Source organism: Pelobates fuscus, chromosome 7 (assembly GCF_036172605.1).
Source record: "Pelobates fuscus isolate aPelFus1 chromosome 7, aPelFus1.pri, whole genome shotgun sequence".
NCBI lineage: Eukaryota > Metazoa > Chordata > Amphibia > Anura > Pelobatidae > Pelobates > Pelobates fuscus.
In genome coordinates, this window is record NC_086323.1 from 104,246,136 (window position 1) to 104,270,562 (window position 24,427).

The 24,427-nt window shown below is 44.8% G+C and overlaps 1 protein-coding gene across 1 annotated transcript in view; it reads left to right on the forward strand.

The window, feature by feature from the left end:
* The window catches only part of SERHL2 (serine hydrolase like 2), a 53,789-nt gene that overhangs the window by 24,751 nt on the left and 4,611 nt on the right, over window positions 1-24,427 (forward strand). The window contains exons 5-11 of the mRNA XM_063426340.1: window positions 4,179-4,220; window positions 14,815-14,834; window positions 15,156-15,230; window positions 18,101-18,201; window positions 18,314-18,393; window positions 20,227-20,261; window positions 22,724-22,800. Of these exons, the coding sequence (XP_063282410.1) occupies window positions 4,179-4,220; window positions 14,815-14,834; window positions 15,156-15,230; window positions 18,101-18,201; window positions 18,314-18,393; window positions 20,227-20,261; window positions 22,724-22,800 (430 nt within the window). The remainder of the gene's footprint in view (window positions 1-4,178; window positions 4,221-14,814; window positions 14,835-15,155; window positions 15,231-18,100; window positions 18,202-18,313; window positions 18,394-20,226; window positions 20,262-22,723; window positions 22,801-24,427) is intronic.

The window sequence follows — 24,427 nt, forward strand, 5'->3', positions numbered from 1 at the left end:
TCTGCGGAATGCTACTACCAGGGAAATTGTCGCCCCACTTTAAATATGGACGCACACGACAGAACACTGATCGGGATGACCCCAGCACACGCCGGGAACACACAGACCATATGGTTTTTTCCCTTATTTGTTCCCTCTATTTACTCTAGTTTCCTATGTTCCATCAGCCATAACACAAGTAAATGTTAATAGCATGCTCCCCATCATTAATATATAAAACGGCAGTAATAAAAATATACTAAATTATTACATGAATGGAAAAGCGTAGTCCAACAACTAACCTTTTAGCATTGCCAACCTCGCAAGACTAAGCACTTCTTTATGCCCAATTACCATAGCCATAACCGACCAGTATGTATTCCAATGTATTTACTGAAAAACATTGCAAGGAAGCTAAGCCATGACACTGTTTTAACATGTAGTTTGTAGTCTGGGATTGAGCTACTGCCGGGGCATAACAAGCCTGCCTTGAACATAATTTACATGATAACCCTATCCCATCGAAACTATCTGTCCATATCTACAGCTCTGACAACTACTCAGGGTTTTTTCTTTTATTTTTAATTACTGATAAATCCTACCAGAACAGGTATATTTATCATGAAATTTGCGGGACCAGGCACCTTGTTATGATATTGATGTAGAATTATTAAAAACCTGTGTTGAATTTTTGCACTAACTCCATTTTAAACCACATTACCTGACAGATCCTCCATTTTAGACTACATTACATGACAGAATTTCCTAACAGCATTTAGTGTAATGAATAGAGACTGTATTTTCTATAAAGACATGACTAACCCCGGAATTATTGAATCTCCTGTAACATGCAACAAAGTATAGCCAAGGCCATAGCCAAGGCCATGAGAAGCTGGCCTAATGAAATGATCTATTCATAAAAAGAACCCTGCACCTGACCACGAGTCTGACATCACTAACTACCCAAAATGACGCTCAAGCCCCCCTTCCCACCGAGTAAGCCTCGTGCTGGGTAAGATGGCGCTTGAGCCATCTGTCCACACCCGTGTCCAGAACAATACCAACTCCCGGTGGGAGGACACCTAGCTAACCACTTAGTTCTTGAGCCAATAACTAATATTGATGGGTGGACATTGACATAGCCACTTAACACTTAATCCAATTAATGATGTTTATTTACTGATATCTTGATATGCAATGATGATGTAATTTTGCTGTTATAAGGGTCTGCGAGCCTGCTTTTAATCAGATGCCATTAAATTTTCTCGAAGTTATTTTAACCTGAACTCCGTGTGTCAGTGTGAATTTACTTCTGCGTATACGCAATTTAATCATCTCAGATTTGGACAGGAACAGATAGACATTTAAACATATTTGTTTATTTCTAAATTAATCTACATCAATATATGACCCTCATGTGATAGCTTGTAACACTAACATTTAAAAATTGTGCATGCATATTGGTTTACCCCATTGTTATACATGATATAAATTTGCCTGAGGAGTGCCTTTGGGGTACCGCAGGCTGGTATGTTACTCTTGATCTGCACTACAAAAATAAAGAATATAAAAAAAAAAAAAAAATGCCTCTGTAGGGAGAAATGAACGCTTAGCCAGCGAGCACGGCAGAATATTCAACACGTGATATACACAGCATCCAACACTTTAGTTGATTGCTACAAAAGGTATTTAAATCGATACAGGGAACTTCAAAAGTTTATTGCTCCTGACGACGGCGTGCTGAAACGCGCGTTGAGCTTATCTTATTTATTTAATTCACTTTTGGTAGCACTGATGGATTTTTTTAATCTTTTTTTAGCTACTAGGACAGGTAGGGACTAGGGTTTGGGTAGGCACTAGTGGCTTTTCACAGTGCCGAGGTAATTAGGGACAGTTGACTATTTAAAGTGGTTTCTGTCTGGGCATAGATTCTGGGCGTTCATTTCTCCCTACAGAGGCATTTTTTAACCTCTTCTCAGTAGCCCAGTTTTGAGCTACCTCCATCTACCTGGGTGTTTCATCTATGAGGTTTAGAGTGTATGTTGTTTGAACCTGCAGTTATAGTACTTGTCAGGCAGTCTCTTTTTTAAGCTGGCATTTGGTCTCTGTGTCTGCCTTTAGATGGTCTACTACTACTACACATTCCTCTTTTCACCTTTTCCCTTACCCTTTCCTGTCCTTTTTTAATTTTGTTTCCCCTTAGGATTATTAAAGGTAGGGACTCCCTCCCCCCGATTACTCTCCTGCCGAGGACTTTTTTTTAGTCCTATTTCTTGCTTATCCTATATCATATTTGTGGGTTATTCCCCACTATAGGCCAGTAAGCCTTACTTCAGTAGTGGGGAAAGTGATGGAAACCATGTTAAAGGATAGGATTGTTGAACATCTAAAAACACATGGATTTCAAGATCAGAGACAACATGGGTTTACTTCAGGGAGATCAAACTAATCTTATTGATTTTTTTGATTGGGTAACTAAAATAATAGATCAGGGTGGTGCAGTAGACATTGCTTACCTAGATTTCAGTAAGGCTTTTGACACTGTTGCACAAAGAAGGCTTATCAATAAACTGCAATCTTTGAGTTTGGATTCCAATATTGTTGAATGGGTAAGGCAGTGGCTGAATGACAGGCAACAGAGGGTTGTAGTCAATGGAGTATATTCAAAGCTTGGGCTTGTCACCAGTGGGGTACCTCAGGGATCTGTACTTGGACCCATTCTCTTTAATATTTTTATTAGTGATATTGCAGAAGGTCTTGATGGTAAGGTGTGTCTTTTTGCGGATGATACTAAGATATGTAACAGGGTTGATGTTCCAGGAGGGATAAGCCAAATGGCAAATGATTTAGGTAAACTAGAAAAATGGTCAGAGTTGTGGCAACTGACATTTAATGTGGATAAGTGCAAGATAATGCATCTTGGACGTAAATACCCAAGGGCAGAGTACAGAATATTTGATAGAGTCCTAACCTCAACATCTGATTTAAGGGATTTAGGGGTGATTATTTCTGATGATTTAAAGGTAGGCAGACAATGTAATAGAGCAGCAGGAAATGCTAGCAGAATGCTTGGTTGTATAGGGAGAGGTATTAGCAGTAGAAAGAGGGAAGTGCTCATGCCATTGTACAGAACACTGGTGAGACCTCACTTGGAGTACTGTACACAGTACTGGAGACCGTATCTTCAGAAGGATATTGATACCTTAGAGAGAGTGCAGAGAAGGGCTACTAAACTGGTTCATGGATTGCAGGATAAAACTTACCAGGAAAGGTTAAAGGATCTTAACATGTATAGCTTGGAGGAAAGACGAGACAGGGGGGATATGATAGAAACATTTAAATACATAAAGGGAATAAACACAGTAAAGGAGGAGACTATATTTAAAAGAAGAAAAACTACCACAACAAGAGGACATAGTCTTAAATTAGAGGGACAAAGGTTTAAAAATAATATCAGGAAGTATTACTTTACTGAGAGGGTAGTGGATGTATGGAATAGCCTTCCAGCTGAAGTGGTAGAGGTTAACACAGTGAGGGAGTTTAAGCATGCGTGGGATAGGCATTAAGCTATCCTAAATATAAGATAAGGCCAGGGACTAATTAAAAGTATTTCAAAATATTGGGCAGACTAGATGGGCCGAATGGTTCTTATCTGCCGTCACATTCTATGTTTCTATGTTTCATTTAGGGAGAGTAATCTTAGGGCTCCCTGGTACTGATTCACCGGTCAACGCTGTGACCTCTGAATCAGAGCCCTTATTGTTCTATAAGGTAGATATTATTTACCTGAACCTGTTACTTGCTCCCATGGCCATCTTGATCTTGTGCATCTACTTCATATCCTGGTGCTTCATCTATTTTTAGAGCTGAAGTCAGTGCTGTACTGATGTCTATGGAGGATCCTGCAGGATTGTAGGAATAACCAAGAGACAAATCTTATTTATTTTTTTCTCTGCTGTCACTATGATGGCTGGGGTCTTGACAGCGGTTGTTCTGCCGTTTTGTCAAGCTTTGGAAAAATACATAAGACAAAGTAGTCCCTACTTTGTTTTCTGCTATCTTTTGACTGTTTGAATTTTAGTGGAATTCCAACGCAGTCTTTACGAGCACACAGTTTGTGACAGAATCTATTTAAAGTTTTGTATGGCAGGGCACTGACTACACAGATATGCACTATGTGTCCTTTTCTTCTTTTCCAGCTTTAGGATGGAAAAAATTCTCAATTTTGTCACACAGCATGGGTAAGTGATCATTGTTGGGGGGTAGGGAGAGAATCCAGATGTACTTTTCATGCGTCTGACTAAAAATGCTAGTTTTTTTTTACTACAGTAGCAAACATCAGACTTCGATTATACATTTCTTAAAGATGCAATTTGTGTGTGAAAAGCAGAAATCGGGGGCGTGGCCTAACTGTTCATGGAGACGGTCGCACACTAGGCGAGCTCCTAGGCCTGAACCGCCATAATTAGCACTACACCCTCATTTCACAAAGAAGCACAATGGAGCTGGGAGCACAATACCAGGCTCACCAAGGAGATGCACGGGCACGCTGGACGACTTTATCAGCACCCCAGCGGGATCCCGAAACAGCCCGCCGTCAGACATCATGGCGGCAGTCTCGCCCAGCGCAACAAGCGGAGGAGACTCCATTCCGGACTGTGGACCAGACGATGCCCTCCATTCTATCAGGGCGGAACTCTCCCGAATCGGGAGCAACATGCTGACCAAGGCAGACACTGGGGCACTCGTGAAGGAAATAAGAGAGGCGGTCCGGGAGGACCTACAGGGCCTCCGCTCAGACCTCACCGCGCTGGAAACAAGAGTAGAAGCGGTTGAAGCAGAGGCGCGGCTCAGCTGCCAGCAGCACCGAGCGGCAGAGACAGCGGCCACCCGTCAAGGCAACATGCTACTCACCCTAAGGCGCCAGGTCGAGGACTTGGAGAACCGGAGCAGAAGACACAATATCAGGATCCGGGGCCTGCCAGAACCGGACACCGAACCCCTGGCGGACTCCCTGGTAATACTCTTTCGCCAGATCCTGGGCCCAGATGCACCATCCGACATCAACCTCGACCGGGCCCATCGAGCACTGGGGCAGGCCAGGCCGGACGGCAGGCCCAGGGATGTGGTGTGTTGCCTTCAATCCTTCCCACTGAAGGAGCAGATCATGCAGGCAGCTAGGACGCTGACAACCATCAAGTTCCGGGGGGCCGAGCTGGCGCTCTTTCAAGATCTATCCGGCCTCACGCTTGATGCCAGAAGGGCTTTGCGGCCTATCACCACGGCCCTCCGCGACAAGGGAATCCCATATAAATGGGGATTCCCCTTCAGTCTCCAAGCCCGTCAGGGAACTACGTGGCACACGATTAAGATGCCGGATGACACCGCTCGATTTCTCCGTGCACTCCACCTGCCGCACACACGGATCCGCAACTGGCTCCTGGAGGAACCAGTGGGCCACAGAAGAGGCGAAGATGTGGGCCTACAGCCTTCCGCCACCAGCCTGAGCCGCATGTCGCCGCCGCGCCGCTGGGGAGGACCAGCGGGGGCGGAGGAGTAAACAGTGACTCTGACCGGTGCCTCCACGACCTCACCGCATGATTGAAGGTACCCCCCCCCCCCAAGTTCTGACACCATGGAGACACAAGACTGCCTATGTTGAGGCCTAGCTCCTAAACGCCTATATCTGGTCCACCTCCAAGGTACTGTTATCGTTTAATTTTGGGACCGTGAAAGGACACCTGTTTACACTTTTACACTAATGTTTCAATAGCCTACATCGTTTAATTGGAGGAAGGCAACTACCTATCGCTAATGTGGACTTTAAGCCAATGTATAGCACGATATATATCAAGCCTGCTGGCTCCATCTGCATGTTTCTGCAACCATTGCAAACTAGTCCATATACTCACACTTAGCTAGTAACCACGGACTAACCATTGCCTCAGCATGAGAATTGCATGCCTAGATAGCAAGACGTAGATTATACCAATGTTGATATGTTTATATGTTTAATATGTTATAGATGGGGGCGAAAGAAAAACAAAAAAAACAAAAAAACAAAAACTGGAATCGCACTAAATTAACTAGCTGAGAACCATTCATAGACATGATTGCCTATCCAGATCATAATATTTTAAAAACAGGGTGTTGCCTACATGCCATAGTTATTTCAAACTGCACTATAGACACACGCTAACTACGACGAATAACCGTTAGGTTGAATGTCAGGAACCCGCTTAAACGCACTGATATGACACGATGTATAGCCTATGGGTAAAACTATAACTTGCTAGATGTTCTGACACCATGGCGGCACAAACCTATCTCGCCGCTAAACGCCTGTGTCTGGTCAACCTCCATGGTACTATCACCGTCTGCTTCTGGAACTGTGAGGGGTAGTTTGGGTTAGGTTTCCATGTTTACACTCGGGTTTATGTAGCCTAAAACGTTGATGAGCTGTGTCGCTACTATACGGCCAAGCCGGCAGGATTGGATGTAGGCACCTATCGCCAGTTTGGAATCTAAGTAAATGTGTAGCATGACTTACCCCAAGCCTGCAGGCTTTATCTAGGTATATACGCATATCTGCAAACACCGCAAACTTATCCTTATACTTACACTTAGTCCGCACCCACACACTAACCCTTGACCCACCAGGAGAATGTCATACCTAGACAGCAAAGCGGAGATTGTGCCAATGTTGAAGTGTTTAACTCCTACATGTCATGTTGTATACGGGAATAATAGCATCATAATCAACTTAACCGGCTGAGAACCATACATAGACAGGTTAGCCTATCTTGATCACAATATCTTTAAAATGTGCTGGTACCTACAAGTCTTAGCTATTTCAAGTTGTGTGGGACCTGAGTTCTTATGTGCCGCTGTGGCACGGCTCGATGTCTTATTACCGCAGGCACAACAACACCCCCCCCCCCCCCCCCGGGTACTGGAGATGGAGGACCTGCATATCACTTGGGTGGCGTGACACATGAATACATGGCCGCCTGGCCTTTTCCCCCCCTATGAGTCCGGCCCATAGAACAACCACCATGGCAATGCATAGAGGCGGGAGGTACACACGGGACACAGAGTACCTACTGGCATCTTTCTCTGGATCATACAAGCTAAACGCACTACAATAGGCTACATAGGAGGGTAGTAAGCACTCTCGAGAGATGGTGACGGTTGAAGGATGCGGACGACACACCGACTGGAATACACTAACACACCAGACCACACTAGGTACACAGTGTGACGGTTTCTGGGCGGTGACCACGCCCTAATAACAGACGCACACCTACATAGGTACACACGGCAGGATCTAGGGGCGCCCGGCACTCGCCGGATTCGCGGCCCCTAGGTCTGCCCAGTGCGTTGAGTTCTACACTCGACACCTCCCGAATCGGGAGAATCACACGGACCGGAGGGGTAGTGAGAGGTAGGAGGACTTACGGGACAGGCCGGACCGCGTAACCCAGACTTTACTCAGGTCGGGCGCCTCGCCGGGCTCCTCTCGCTCCCCTTCCCTTCCTCCCCCTAAAGCTCCCCCCCCCCCCCCCCCCCCCTTTTAAATTTTTTTTTTTTCCCCTTCTCTCTCTCTCTCTCTCTCTCTTCCCTCTCTCTTCTCTTCCTCTCCGTCTCTTCTCCTTCCCACCTCGGACTTCCGGTAACATGGCCGGCAACTTCGCACCGGCAGAGATCAGCCTCTGGTCCCACAATGCCAGAGGTCTGAATATGCCGGAAAGGCGCTCTCATCTTTTACGCACGCTCTGGTCCACACGTACGTCAATAGCATTTATTCAGGAAACACACTTCCAGGGACATAACGCTCCGGCATTGCGAGACTCTCGCTTCCCTACCGGGTACTTTGCTAACCATCCACACGCGAAAAAGGCAGGGGTGGCGGTCCTCATTGCCCACACGATACCCTTCCAGAGCCAGGCCGAGATGGCAGACCCGGAAGGCCGATATATATTTGTGAAGGGCACGATCGCTGGACAACTTTACACCCTGGCATGCGTTTACGCACCTAACACGGCGCAACATAAATTCCTGGTACGCACGCTGCGCACCCTGGAACGCTTTAGGGAGGGCATATTAATACTAGCAGGTGATCTTAACCTAGCACTAGATCCACGACTTGACACATCCCTAGGATCTAGCTCGCTCCCGGCATCTTACCAACGTAAAGCCCTAGCGGCGCTCAGGAGCTCAGGACTGGCGGACTCGTGGAGAGTAGCCCACCCAGCAGAAAGGGACTACTCGTATTACTCAACTATCCACAACCGTTATAGCAGATTGGACTACATTTTCCTTCCTGTAGAGTTCCTCTCGCTTCTGCTATCCAGCGAGATCCAGACGGCCACCTGGTCCGACCATGCGCCGGTCCGGACTAACATCGCCTCTCCGCTCTATAAGCCCCGGGAGAGACAGTGGAGACTCAATGAACAAGTCTTGGAAGAACTAGCAACGACCATGGAGATGAGAGACGCACTGCAGAAGTACTTCGAGGAGAATACCACCCCAGACGTAGCACCCCAGACGGTATGGGAGGCACACAAGTGCCTGATCCGAGGCTTCCTGGTGCGTCACGGCACTCACCGTAAGAAGGCCATGCGACAAGAGACCACGCAACTGGCGCTGCAAGTAGCATCCTTGGAAGCTCTCCATAAGACCACGCTGTCGGAAGACACCTATAAAGAACTCCTGGAGGCGCGACGGAACCTCAAGCAGCTGCTTTCACAGGGCCTCCTCCGGACCATCCTCAAATCGCGTAGACATTTCTACGAATACTCTGACAAATGCGGGAGGCTCCTGGCCAGAAGACTGCAACGGGAGCGGAGACTCTCACACATAACTAAAATTCGGGACCGAACCGGTACACTTGTTCAAATGCCGGATGGGATTGCGAAGGCCTTCCACCACTACTATACGGAACTCTATAATATACCAACGACCCAGGGGGCCTCTGCGCAGGCACGACGCGAGACCAAAATAGCATCCTACTTGGACCAACACGTGTCCCGGACCTTAACGGAAGATCAGAGGTCGGCATTGGAGGAGTCGATCTCCCTAGGAGAGCTCAAGCACGCCCTCAAGATCACCAAAGCCCACAAAGCACCAGGCCCGGATGGCCTCACCGCAGCTTACTATAAAAAATTTCAAGATATCCTGCTGCCACATCTACTAAGTAGCCTCAATCACCTGCTTGAGGGCGGCGCCCTCCCACGGGACACACTGGCAGCCACCATCTCGCTAATCCCAAAGGAAGGAAAGGACTTGACGAATTGTTCCAGCTACAGGCCGATTTCCTTACTCAATGCCGATCTGAAACTGTTCACTAAGGTATTGGCGTTGAGGGTTGGACGGGTGCTGCCGGATCTGGTGCACCCGGATCAGGTGGGATTTGTCCCTGGGAGAGAGGCGCGTGATAATACAATCCGAGCCCTCAATGTGATCCACATGGCAGGGGACGACCGGAGGGGGATCCTGCTCCTCTCGACCGACGCCGAAAAGGCGTTTGATCGGGTGGACTGGCGATTCATGCTGGCGACACTCCGTGCGGTGGGATTCGGACCGCACATGTTAACTTGGATTGCCTCCCTCTATACAACTCCCACGGCCCGTTTGCGCATCAACGGCGCCTTATCACAACCGTTCAGCATCCGCAATGGCACGAGGCAGGGGTGTCCTCTATCCCCCCTCCTGTTTGCCCTCTCCCTGGAACCCTTCCTGGGGGCGGTCAGACGGGATGGGGGAGTGACGGGCCTCAACTGCCATGGCATGGAACAGAGGGTGGCGGCCTACGCGGACGACCTCCTCTTTTTCCTGGCCAACCCACTCGTCTCACTCCCGAACCTCCTCGCTAGGTTCCGAGAGTATGGAACCCTGTCCAATCTAAAGCTCAATACTGATAAATCAGAAGCATGCCCACTCCATCTACCCACCTCGGACACAGCCCACATTCAAACGCAGTACCCCTTTAGATGGTGCGCGGACAAGATCAAATATTTAGGGATCTGGCTCACCAGAGACACGACTCGCCTTTATCAAGAAAATTTCATACCTATCCTCCGCACACTGCAAAAAGATATGGCGACCTGGGGTAGCCTATGTATCTCCTGGTTCGGGAGAATCAATGCACTGAAGTTAAACCTGCTCCCGAGACTCCTCTATCTATTTCAAGCGATCCCGATCATGATACCCAGAGCCTTCTTTCGGACGCTTAACACCGATATAATACGATTTGTATGGAAAACGAGTAGGCCCAGGGTTAGCGGGACGCTCCTGTCCCTACCCAAACGAATGGGGGGACTGGGTCTCCCATCCATAATACACTACTATAGAGCAACCCATCTACTACGTCTGGTGGACTGGCACGTCCCAACATCTGACAAAATTTGGCGGAAACTAGAAGACGACCAAACGAACCATAAACTACCGTCCGCGGTGTGGACGAGATACCCTCTAAAATGCCTCGCCACGACCCGAAACCCGTTTATCCGGGCCACGATGCAGATATGGATCACCACCCGACTGACAGACAGGCTTACCACGACGCCGGGCCCCCTGACGGCTATCACCCATAACCCGGAAATCGCTGACGGCCTGCGACCAGCAGACGTGACGGGTCTCAGGGGCATGGACTGGACTTACATGAGGCACCTATGCTCCGCGACAGGGCTGAAGCCACTCAGGGAGCTGGGACCGGAAGGCACCACCTCATTAATGGACAGATTCCGATACCTCCAGATACAACATTACTACCGAACCACGGCAGGCAAACACCTGTTTCACAGAGAGCTCACCACTTTCGAACATATGTGCGCAGCCAGAGAGAGACCGCTGAAGGGGATCACCCTCCTCTACACCATGATGATCACGACCACACCACGGGCGCCACCGAAATACATGTCCCACTGGGAGCGAGTCACGGAACAGTCGATAACGGAGCAACAGTGGGAGAAGATTCATGTCCTCGCACACCAAGGCACAGTATGCTCAAAACTCCAGGAGCTTAATTATAAAATTATGGTCAACTGGTACAGGACCCCTGCAAGACTACACCGCATGAATAGCGAGCTCCCAGACACCTGCTGGCGATGTGGAGCCGAAGGGGGGACAGACATCCACATCTGGTGGTCGTGTCCCAAAATTCAGCAGTACTGGAAACAAATCCACTCCAAAATCACGAACATTGCAGAGCCGGAACTCCCGTTGCAGCCTCTGCCAATGTTACTCCACCACACCACACGCCCCATTGCCACCTATAAACGCTCCCTCACCAAACATCTGCTTAATGCAGCCAAGTCTCTCATCCCACTTAAATGGCGCTCGACGGAGTCGCCGACAGTGGAACAGTGGATGACCAGGGTAGAAGATATATATAGTATGGAATCCCTTACGGCATTGCTACACGGAACAGGAGACAAATGCGCCATCACGTGGCTCCCCTGGTGTACCTTCATGGCCCAGAGGCAGAACATGGCCGCAGGGACGGCTACCGCCTAGACGTCAAGATCTAGGGAGACACCGTATTTTCCTTCCTCTTTTTCCTCCTTTCCCCCCCCCCCCCCTTTTTTTTTTTTCCCTCCTCTGTGGCCCCGCTCACCCACCCCGCTTCCCAGCCCCCCCCCCCCCCCCACGATTGGAGGGATAGGGGCCCGGTGGAGCCGAGACGGAGATATGGAGCGAGAGGGGAGCTCATGACCTGAGCAGACGTGAAAATGTGATCCGTGCGGTGGGGACAGGGTGCACCCGGTGGGGACACCTGGGATGGACGACTGGGACGAGCGACAGTAACTTATCGGGTAATCGCCCTGGACCTAACACGCACATAGCCCTGTAGTGACACGCACCAGGGGACGGCCTTGACACGTCCCAGTCGTCACCCACATACACCTGACGACGCTCCTCACCTGTGGCACGCTCGGGCCGTGGCAAGATCTCTCATCATGGGTGCACTCTTGCCGGAACGGTCGGAGGAGCGGCATCCCCTCCCCCCCTCCCCCCCAAGAGGGGGGGGGGCAGGGGAGGGGTTAGATCACAGGGAGGAACACTAGTCCTACACACAAGCTGCTCACTAATCACCTGAACGAAAAAAAATCTACCCCTGCACACACGGCCTCGGTCACTACCACACATGAACGCATTACTCCACAGGGATGGCACTTTCTATGGAAGGGAGAGGGGGCATGGAGGAGGAGGGAGCTGAGGGGGGGAGTGGATATGGGAGGGGAGTGAGAGGGAGAGGGGAGGGGTGAGAGTGGGAGGAGAGGGGAAGGAAGGACACTAATATAGGAGAACATAAAAGAAAAAAGAAAGAACCTAGGATAACGAACAGCTAAATAATCCCTCAACCGAGAGATCGGCCGAACTCAATATTAAGACATATTACTGCGTTTTAGCTCCACATGTTTATTGCATTATATGATCTACGAGAGACTGGGGTTGATATGCAATGTACTAGACTACACCTGCTATGTATAATCTGTACTGTATCCCAATCTTCTTTCTGTACCCCATGCGATTCTGTACATCAATAAAAAATGATTGACAAAAAAAAAAAAAGCAGAAATCCATTTTATTACTGCCACATGCAAATACAATGTTTAGATCGATGCAATTGACTGCATAAGCATGCCTTGATTATTTTTTATTTAAATGATTTACAATTGGTTATTCACAAAACACAGGATTTTGTTGGGATGGACAAAATCTGGTAAATATGGCCAAATTCTGACCAGAATGACGCTCTCATATTTACTTAAGCAAAATACTGTCTGAATTCAGATTTGCAGCATACTGCCGGATGCATTTGGTGTCTGGATTCAAATCAGAGCTTTCAATGTGGTGGTTGGCAAAAACTGTCCAGCCACTACATGGTTAAGCCTCGCAGCTCCAAGGGATTTTAACATTTAGTTCAGATTTTCTTTCTTTTTTTTTTTTAAATCCAGGGTTGGATTGCAGCATTCAAGTCCAGATTTCAGAAGCCCAACAGCTAAATCTGGACATTGTTAAAAGGATCCTATAGTGTCAGGAAAACAAACCCATTTTCCTGGCACTATAAGCTCCTGGAGTACCCCCTTCCTCGGGGCCCCATTCCCACGCGGCTGAAGGGGTTAAAACCCCTTCGGCCACTTACCAGAAACCCAGTGCTGATATCCCTCGGCGCTGGGTCAGGCTCTGCTCACGCTTCTCCCCCGCCGACGTTTGTCAGACAGCCACAGAGGACAGACTTAGAGCTGCAATGTAAACAGCACTAAGAGCAAAAGGGTCACAGCACCCAGACTACTTCAATTAGCTGAAGTGGTCTGGGTGCCTACAGTGTCCCTTTTAAATAGCGTTCACAATGTTCGTATTTCCGTTAATATCCCTGACTGTTCAGACACAAATATACATGTAAAAGCATAGTTAAGTCAGCCATTGTTGGAAACCTCATATTTCACATAGAATTTTGTGTTAAGTCTCACATTAATTTTCACTTTTAAAAGGTAACTATAACTGCAAACCAATTGTCCATAGTTTTTAGGGTGAGGAGCTTCCTTGCCCTGTCTGTCTTGTCTACTCGATACAACTGTTCAGGCTTGTGACACCTTGCCGAGTAAATTCATGGCAAATGTTGGGCTACCTATCACATATACCACTGTGGCTGTGGGGTCTGTTCACTATGCACACTATTGAGAACGTTTGGAAACCATGTATAACTGGGCCTTAGAATGGCCGGACTTAACGTTGGGCAGAGAAAAAGCATAGTCCGTACTCAGGGTAACAGAGACCGTGAGAACAAGCCAGAGTAAGCTACACGGTTATGTCAGACAGGCAAACACAGGAAAAGGGTTAACGATAAATGCAGAGCGAGTAACAATACCAAGGTCAATACCATAATAAATATACAAGAGAACAAGAAACGCACTAAAGGGTACTTTGACAGAAACCACAATAGGGCACAGTGTACAGGGCTAGGGAGGTTTAAATACCTTTTTAGGACACATTTAATTGGTCCACGTTATCCCTGTGCCCCCAAAATGTGCGTGCATGGGGGTGTTGGATGTGGACATGGACCAATGGGAGACAAAACTTTCTTGGGATTCCCATTGCCCCTATACGACGCAGGCCGTGGAACCGATCATTGCGGTCGGGGCACGCAGCCTACTCAGGAGAAGTGAACGAGCGGAGGACCCTGGCCAGCACATGGATCGGGTACGTAATGCTACAGGGTGGCTACTTCGTGTATATACAGAAACTTCTTTTTTTGACACTCTTTATTTTTTATTTTTATCTTTTAGCAGTAGAGCAGAAATACAGAGTACATGAAAGACATTTGTATGTTGATACATGCTGTTGTCGTAGTATCAGTTTCCATCATGGTTAAAGGACCACTAAAGGCACCCAGACCACTTCAGCTTAAAAAAGTGGTCTGGGTGCCAGGCCCAGCTAGGTTTAACCCTTTTTTCTATAAACATAGCAGTTTCATAGAAACTGCTATGTTTACCTATGGGTTAATCCAGCCTCTAGTGGCTGTCTCATTGACAGCCGCTAGAGGCACTTTCGTGCTTCTCATTGGGAATGTTTTCCTATGAGACTGGCTGAATGCGCGGCTCATGAAGGAGGAGAGTCCCCTGCCCGGCGCTGGAGAAAGAGGTAAATTTAACCCCTTCCACCCCCTAGTGCCCGGCGGGAGGGGGACCCTGAGGGTGGGGGCACCCTCAGAGCAGTATAGTGCCAGGAAAACAAGTTTTTATCCTAATTTACTTACTAGTATCTCTGTCTTTCATTAAAAATGTGTTTGGTTTTATTTAATACCTTTCTTTATTCCTCTGCTTTCAGGTGGTGTTGTTGGTGGTCTGGTAAGTAATATTTTAGTTGGTTACATATGATTCAGGTGCCTGAGAAAATGGCAATTTTCTTTGCTAACTACTTATATTGACCAGTGTGACATGACTATAAAAGGTGCATTATGGGAAAACAATGTTTGAGCTTCTTGAATGAATCTGCACTGGAGTAGAGCAGCCTGTGACAGCTATTGCAACTGCTGCACCTGGCCAGCCTGGTCCCCATTGGACCCCACATAATACAAACTGCCCCCCCACACACACAAACCGTATATTAAAACCATCTATTTTTTTTATAAATAAATATTATTGCTTTTTTGTTGATTACTTTCCTAGTTTGCTTCAAGTTTTCCGGAGTCTGTCAGTCACCTTTTCCTGCTGGATTCATATGGATTCTTTCCAATACACCCGGTAAGGCCTCTCTTTAAAATTAGAATTTCTTCCTCTGGTTAGACAGCATTGTTTTCAAACTTTCACAGTTTATCAAAGTAATTCTAACAATTGCTGCAGCTAGTTGCTACCGATCTCTTATTTACTTCTGTATACCATGTGTATATAATAATATACTGTTAAGGTGCCCAGAGAATGACTCTACTTTTTCTTCTCCCTGTCTTGCTGGTATGATTTAATGGCATCATGACTGGGGTATGAGTGTTAATTGGGCATGCCCAGTCCTCTGGTCCTTAGATCCACAACAGGCCTCCCAACAGTATTCACGAACAATCCCAATTTCAGTGGCCTGTACCTCCCATATCTAGTGACATCAGGGAACTATTCTCAGACGGCACAGCATGTCATTAGACTCTCAAACTGTGAAGTGGGCCCTCTCTGCAAAGTCCTTTTGGGTTGGGGGTCAGTCAGTCAAAGCCCCTTCAGTGGATAAACCTGCCCTTTTTCAGGGCAAGCCCACCCATTGTGGTCCTTGACAGTCAAGCTAGTTGCGTTACTGGCTGTGCTCCCCTCAGCCCTGTAAACATACCGATTTCATAGCACCAATGTTGGACGGTGGGAGTTATGTCATAGGGCCAGAAGGAACATATTATTTTGACAAATCTCCGCGTCGGAGTTCTGCCCGAATTCCTATTTTTTTTTTGTTTGTTTTTTTGTTTTTTACCCATGAAAACCTCTTCAGGTAGTAAATTTATGCTGCTATTTCTGTGGTTTCCTATAGATTGGCTTTGCTCTTGTTAGGAACCTTTATTTCTGCCGACACAGCTCAGATACTCCAGTCTGTAAATGTAATTTAGACAAACTTTGCAGAAATAATCTCTAGTACAGTGTCCCTAATAAGTAGAGATAAAGTAATTAATTACTTTTTTAGCACTAGTTTTCTGTTTAACTGAAATAATATGGCCATCTACATTCCAAATTATAAGCTTTTTTGTGTTTTTTTTTTTTTTTGTGTGTGTGTTTACGTTGTTCGACCCGTCTTGGAGAGAATATAATGTACACGTTTCATGGAAAAGAAGGAAGTCCTTGACAATAAAGTAATAATAATAAATAAATGTTCATGGTTCCCAGGGAGGGGAAAAAAATAATTTGGCAAGCATCATCAAGAGGCGGTTTAGTATTATCTACTAAAAGCTTATGTTAGCAGAAGATTAGATAGGGTTGACTTAGCCTTGTGGATTCTCTAACACATAGAGACAATTAATGTGAATTAACTACAAACAGGCTGGAAAGCACTGTTTAAAGCAGATCTTGTTTTCATTGAGAACTTTGCAAAATGGCATTGACTAAATGCATGTTGATGTTACCAGATTTGATTGATCCTGAAAGATCAACATGTTTTTTGTCTTGGTATGTAAATGTATCTGGTTTTCTGATGAGAGATGAGTTTTTTTTTTATCTTTAAAGTTCAATAGTTGGAGGATTACAGGTCAAAGATGAGCGTGGGTCAAGAGAGGGCACCAGACACCTTTATTTATTTATTTATTGTACCTGTCATGTGTTCAAAGGCCACCTGCAATCTGCTGTTAATGGTATTGGTAATGGTATTAGAAGCAGTCTATAGTCTGTACTTCCATTGCCTGTCTCTACTCCTGCTTTTGTATGGTATTGGCTTTTTGATTGGGGTTCTGCTCTCTAGCCAGGCTTAGCTCAGGCATAGAACTACTGGCTCTCTGACCGATGTAGTGGAGATGGGCTTTCCTGGCACCATTAACACTAAAGTGTGCTGTTGTGGTGCTCAGATTGTTCAGATTGTTGTTGTTTTGAAAGGTAAGAAGGTACTGGTAGCAGATCAAAGAGGTAATCACTTACATGCATTCATTACAAAATAATAAACAATAGGGTTTTATTACATGAGATCTTTAATTTACTTTTTATCTTAGTAGTCAGTTTGCAAGTTACATTTTCTAGTGCAATTTCTATTACAAATTCCTACTAAAATTTATGTAATAACTAATTCTACAAGTGAATTGAGCCAATATAGCCAGATTTACCATAAGGTGACACAGTGCGGTTGCCTAGGGCCCAGAGGTTACACAGTGGCCCTTGGATAACGAAGATATTTGGCTAAGCATCTGCCCAAACTGATATCCTGCCTAAGGCCCTGTGTATGACTCCTGACATTCATGACTTCAGCAGGACTGTCCCGATTTCAGGGTTCTGTCTGGCTTTCCCGAACTATGCTCAAGGCACTAGGACCCTGAAACAGTGCTTCCTGCATTGATTGGCAGGAAGCCTCGCGTACATTCACAGCAGGCTGACCGGCCAGGTCTCTTTGTGGACCCGCCATTTTCTGCAAATTGGGTCACTGGCATGTTGCCTTTTACCCAGCTCACCAGTACCACTTCATGGGACGCCAATGCTGTGGGCTATGCCTGTGGGATCTTAATTGAGACATGGATTCCTTGGAGTCTGTGTTTGCTGTATACAACAGCTTTGAAACATAACTTAGGAAAAGATGCAAAGCCAGTGAACCACTCATGGACAGCTGTTTCATTGTTAATGCAAATCATCAGCATGAGGTTGGTTACTGGCGTGCTCCAAGAAATCCATGTTTAAAATGGAATGAGGCAAAAATGTGATTCCTTGTTGAACTAATTTGCATATGCCCACCCAGAATCCTTTGCGGTAGTAACATCACTGCAGATTTGTGATTTCTGTGGGAAAAGCAAGTCTTATGGCTTGACTGGTGTGCAGATCTTTGTTTAACATTGTATTGACTATCCACTGATGTCAGGTGGAAGGGGATCTCAATCACAAATTTCCCCCACCTTAACTTTTTATTACTTAGTACTTCCAGGTTCTCACATTTTTTCTTTCCTCTTCCACAGGACTTAATTCAGAGTAAATTAAAAAAAACCATCAAGAATTTTATTAATATAGACGATACATCAAAACCAAAGGTTTATACCTACGAGGGTGCTCTGCACAGGTAAGAGCAAATGTATGTATGTATGTATGCATATACAGGCATGATTAAAATCCTTTAAATCTGATTTTAAGGGCTATTAACTTTATTTATTTATTTATTTATTTTAATCTAGGTTATTAGAAGCCAGTTTCTCACTGACACCTGCTAGTGCCAAATTGCTCTTGCAAAGGGGAACCACATCCGTGCCAGGAGGTATATATGCACAAATTTGTGTGGGATTACATGCTCACCCCACCTGCTACGGCATATCAGGAAAAGAGTTATTGGCAATCACTCACTCACTAGTAGCCATTATTTATCATCTTCAGAAGTGTCAGATATGAGCAATCTTGTATTCTTCATACTAAGAAACAATATAGGTCTTTTGAAAATAGCACAAGTCATCAGCACTTGATAAAAGCAAGTCCGTTGCCTTGTTAGCGCAGTAGGTAGTGCGTCAGTCTCATAATCTGAAGGTCGTGAGTTTGATCCTCACACAGGGCATGTATATTTTTTTTACTGAGAGGGTAGTGGATGCATGGAATAGCCTTCCAGCTGAAGTGGTAGAGGTTAAAGGACCACTATAGGCACCAAGACCACTTCAGCTCAATTAAGTGGTCTGGGTGCCAGGTCCATCTAGGGTTAACCCTGCAGCTGTAAACATAGCAGTTTCAGAGAAACTGCTATTTTTACATTAGGGTTAATCCAGCCTCTAGTGGCTGTCTCACTGACAGCCGCTAGAGGCGCTTCTCACCGATTTTCACAGTGAGAAGACGCTGCCGTCCATAGCATGCGCATTCAGCGGAAGAGGGAGGAGAGTCCACAGAGCCGTGGGAGCCCGGCGCTGGAGAAAGGTAAGTGATTAACCCCTTGAGCTCGGCAGGAGGGAGACGGTGGGGGGGGGGGACCTATTAACACTATAATGCCATTAAAACGAGTTTGCTTTCCTGGCACTATAGTGGTCCTTTAACATAGTGAGGGAGTTTAAGCATGTGTGGGATAGGCATAAGGCTATCCTAGATTTAAGATAAGGCCGGGAACTAATTAAAAGTATTTTGAAATATTGGGCAGACCAGATGGGCCGAATGGTTCTTATCTGCCGTCACATTCTATGTTTCTATGTAGGTATGGCTTATGATAATGATGTGGATGTGTGAAACTTTTAAATTTTAAATTGAAGCACACATTGTTTTAATTGTAGGTTTTACCTTATTGTTTGTGGTTTTTCAAGGCCAAGATTTTGGTTTATACAGATTAGGATTATCTCTTTTGCCCACTGAAACCATTTTGTACATCTAGTGAACTAACAAAAAAAAAAGGAAAAGTTCATCGAAAACTAAAGACAGAAATTGATGTTAGATTTTGAAAGTAGAATATGAGCCAAAAGGGTAATCCAGGCCTGTTGCTCATGGATGTAATGCAGAATATAATCTCAATTCCATTTCTTATAGATGAGTCTTAGGCTAAGAGTGCTGGGCTAGCCCACTCGCAGTATTCATGGCCAATTAGCACTATCCAAGCTGGGCAGATTTGGATGGCTATGAGGAAGAGTAAATTCCTAATTTTAATGCAGCTGGAGAGCAGACAGGCTGTGAGTGCTGAAAATAGTCAGTTTTATATAGGACATCAATCATAGCCTCTTGCCTCCATAACCAGTACACACAATATGTAGTGGTTATGGTGCATACGGTCAGTTTTTGTGATTTTTGTCCAGTCCAATGCCTCTCATAAGGACGTGTTGGGGATATACCGTGCATGTATGGCATTTCATGCTCCACCAATGGATCAGTTTCTTCTGTATGAGAAGAATCAGTGGCATTGAATATCATCAGTACATTAGGATGTAGTAGTATTGGGACTTTGTTCCCATTTTAAAAACTTAGTTATATGTTGAGATCAACACCACCACAGCAGATTTCAAAGCAATTGAGCTGTCTAGATCTAATCTTTAGAAAACATGTATAGTAATTAGATGGATATTTTTTTGTTAATTGGATTTAAATAAACATTTACTTGACCATATGTGTCTTCTCTTGTCTGTTGCAGGAGTGATCTTCAATCGCGACATCAGAGTTAATGCGGTATATAACACTAAGCACAGTCTACACAATGTATACACTTAATGTGTAATTGTAACATAATATACATTTACATTTGTAATACATTACACATTCCAGTTTGTCAATTTCAAAACCCAGGAGGGTTTTCATTCTCCCTTTCTTTCAGTGCTCACTCAAAGCAAATGTGATGGATTCTCGCATAGAAGAAATGGCATCTGTGTTTTCTGTGTGAGATGCATTCTGTTGGCAGAGTCCAGAGATTGACACCCATGTGCTGTATGATCTTCATGCTTCTCCATGAGAAGCATTGAATTGGCCTAGGAGATCATAACTAGGGATTATTCCCCACGGACAAAGTGGGGTAAAAAGGGAAGTTTATTGAACACCTTTAGCACATATGTAATGACTGGCTAACACAAGCAGGGTTATTTACTAACAGAGAATTCAAAGTGAATTTAAAACGTTGAAATAGGCAAATTGAAAAATGTCTTGAAGCCAGCAATGCTCTCTGTTCAGCTACTTTGGCCTTAAATATGAAAATCACTTTGAATTCTAACTTTAGTAAATAACTCTGAAGATCTCATGTAAAGAACATGTTGAGTGTTTAAAGCAGACTTGACATGAAATGGAATTGTTACTAAAGAACAAAGCAAACCTTCATCCTGGGTTGGGAAGGGGCTCGGCCGCTGCATGAACGTGTCTCTCTAATTAAGGGGACACTACAGCCACCCATACCACTTCATCTTATTGAAGTTGTGTAGGTGCAGTGTCTTTACTTTACAGGACTAAGACTGCCTCTAGTGGCTGGTTGCCGCTGGTTTGGTTCCCTAACTGACACTGGAAGTCCTCACGCTCTGCATGAGGACATCCAGTGTCTGTTAAATCCCCATAGGAAAGCGTATGAATACATTTACTTTTCAACAAAGCTTTTATTGAGCATAGTAGATGGTAATACGTAACATATAATGTCATATTTTTGAAAATAGGACACACCGGTCCCGTGTAACTGGTTACATCAAAAAAATCAAACATGCGTTTTAAACTGCGATTTTTCTAGTATGGAAAAGAAGCGTTATCAGCCTTTTACTTGGTGGTGTGTTCGTCTAGTTAGCGGTCGTCTTGTGCCCGTTCTAGTGTCGGGCGGTTAAAGTAGGCGTTAGTTGATGTATTGTATGTCGTCAGGTGTATAGTGGGAGTCGTAGCTAATGTGGTAGTCTATAGGTGTTTTGTAAGATGAGGCCAATATAGCGGGTGGATGGTTGGTAAGGGTGTTGGAAGGGGGAGGAGGAATTAGCTTTGGATCACCCTCCGGGTGATTGCTCGTTTAGTCCCTTCTAGCGGGGGCGTATGAATACATTTAAACAATTCTTTATTCAACAAACCTTAAAAAGAAGTAATGCAGACAACACCTAGACATCAATATCCACATATGGGAAAAATACAAAATGCATTGAAATATATGCTTACATTGTATAGCAAAGTTCTGCTTTTTCATGCCTAATAATCATGCCATGATAAAGTGGACTCTTAGCGCACAGAACAAACTGCCTCACATTGCATGGTGTAAGCAAAGAACACTATTGTGTCAGGAATACAAACTTGTATTCCTGACACTATAGTTGCAAAAGTACTGTTTATGTTCCAGCTCCGCTGGCCTGCCTTTAAAAGGGTAATTTATTGACCTTATTTGCAGTGCCATGCCTGTATTGTCAGGGCTGGCAGCGGCCTCCTCCGCTTATTTAGCTGAGCTCATCAAATTTAACAATCTCAGACAATCTATGCTTTCCCATAGAACACTGCGGTGCTTGAATCCGCTTCTCATATAGAGTTGCATTCAATTAATGCATCTCTATAGGTAGTGTTCAGCGTCATCATGGACACGAACATCAGTGCTGCATACTTTGCAGCCCTGAAATAGGAAGCAGTGTTCTTAAGCCGTAATGTAAACACTGCCTGTTTTCTGAAAAGACAGTGTTTACGGCAGAAAGCCTACTTGAACTGACTATATACTCACCAGACCAAATACAGGAAAGGAACACTCCAGGCACCATTCGAGAATGGTAAGACTCTCTCCAGGGGCCTTCTGGCACCATAACAACTTCACTTAGATAAAGTTGTTTTGGTGCCTGAATTGCCCTTTTAAGCTTTAGTTATTCTGGTGGTATAGTGTCCATTTAAGACCTACAAATATTGGCAAGTTGAAACTTTCTCATTTTAGAGTATGTAATGCTTAAGTGATGACTTAGGGTGCTAGTGAAAGCATTTTTATTGACAAGATCACAAAATTAATTGACAAAAACTGGAAGGACAGAACCCATGGCCTCCATGCACCATAACTACTACAATTAGCTATAGTGGTTTTGGTATGTGGTGGGTTAATTTAAGAGTAATTAGGTATTCCTTTATTGATGTATTTGTTTTTGAAAAAGTGTGTTTATATTAATCTTAATTTGTATATGATGAGCTGTTTTATATCTCAACAGAATAACGCTTTCCCTCTATCGATATCAAATTGCTTGATGATCATGAAGAGCATTCAGGCTAATGTCCATGTTATCTTGTGAGTTTTGGAAGTAATCTAACCTGTCTATCTTCCTATCTATATAATCATGAAAGTATTTATTGCAGAGGTTTTTTTTTTTTTAATTCAAATTGTTTTAAACTTTTTAAATAGGAGTCAAAGTGAAATGTTGAGGAAAAACATGGCATATTCTGTTGAACATAGAATGACACTGGGAGCGGTCATGTTTACACTGTCTGTAGTGACTGTTTTCCTACAGACTAGATTAAAAAATCTTAGAAAAAAATCTGTCAATCAGTTTCATGCGTCTTTCTACTGTTGATCCAATAGATGGTGAAAATTCCAATATGAAATTTTGTGCCTAGGGCTGCATAAACAAACCAATGTAAATCCTAAATGGCAGAGAATTGAGCCGTGAGACTGCATGGGCATGATCTATACACCAGAGCTGCTTCATTAAGCTAAAGATTTTTTGGTGACTATTGTGCCCCTTTAATATTGCTGTTGTGGTTCAAGCCAAGGTTAGATTCCTAGTGCTATTAATGGTTAAATACGTTCATATTATTATGTGTATTATAGTTGCTATGTTCTTACTATGTTCTGTGGTATAGAATAGTACACAATTTGATACATCAAAAATATGAATTGCTGATTTGAACCTGAGATGTTATAGCCGTTTACCTTAATCATTGAGCTATCTCTTCGCCTTTTTTTTTTTTTTGGGCCAAATTTGTAAATGTAGCAGTCTGAACCTACACTGATCAGCCACGACATTTAAACCACTGACAGGTGAAGTGAATAATAGTGATAAGTGTTGGTTAGTAATTACTAAAATTGGTGTAATGAAGGTGAAGCAGCATCACAGTCATGTGGGTTTAAGGCTCATTGATGCACAGGGGGAGCGAAGGTTAGCTCGTCTGGCCTGAAAAGCTACTGTAGGTCAAATTGATCTAAAACTTAACACTGGCCATGATAGAAAGGTGTCTGAAGACACAGTGCATCACAGTTTGCTGCATATGGGGCTGCATAGCTACACAGACCGGTCCATGTCCACGATGACCCCTGTCCTTCATTGGGAACATTAGCACCAGATCTGGACCATGGACAACGGAAGAAGGGTGCCAGGTTTGATGAATCACATTTTCTTTTAGATCGGGAAAATGACCTGATGCGTGTGTCATTTACCCGGGGAAGATATGTCAGCAGGATGCAATGCTATGGGAAGGCAGGCCGGTGGAGGCAGTGTTATGCTCTTGGCAATATTCTGCTGGGAAACCTTGTGTCCTGGCATTCATGTGGATGTTACTTTGACACGTACCACCTACCTAGATACTGTACACCCCTTAATGGAAAAGCTGTTCCTGGATTGCAGTGGTCTCTTAAAAGGATAATGCATCCTGCCTCACTGCAAAAATTGTTTAGGAATGGTTTGAAGAACCTGACAAAGAGTACAATGTGTTGCTTTGGCCTCCATGTTCTCTAGATCTGAATCCAACTGAGCATCTATGAGATGTGTTGGAAGAATAAATCCAATATATGGAGAGCCCACCTTACTACTTGAAGGATCTGCTGTTAATGTATTGGTGCTAAATACCACAGGACACGTTCAGAGGTCTTGCTGTGTCCATTCCTCAACGCATCAGAGCTATTTTGGCAGCATGAGGGG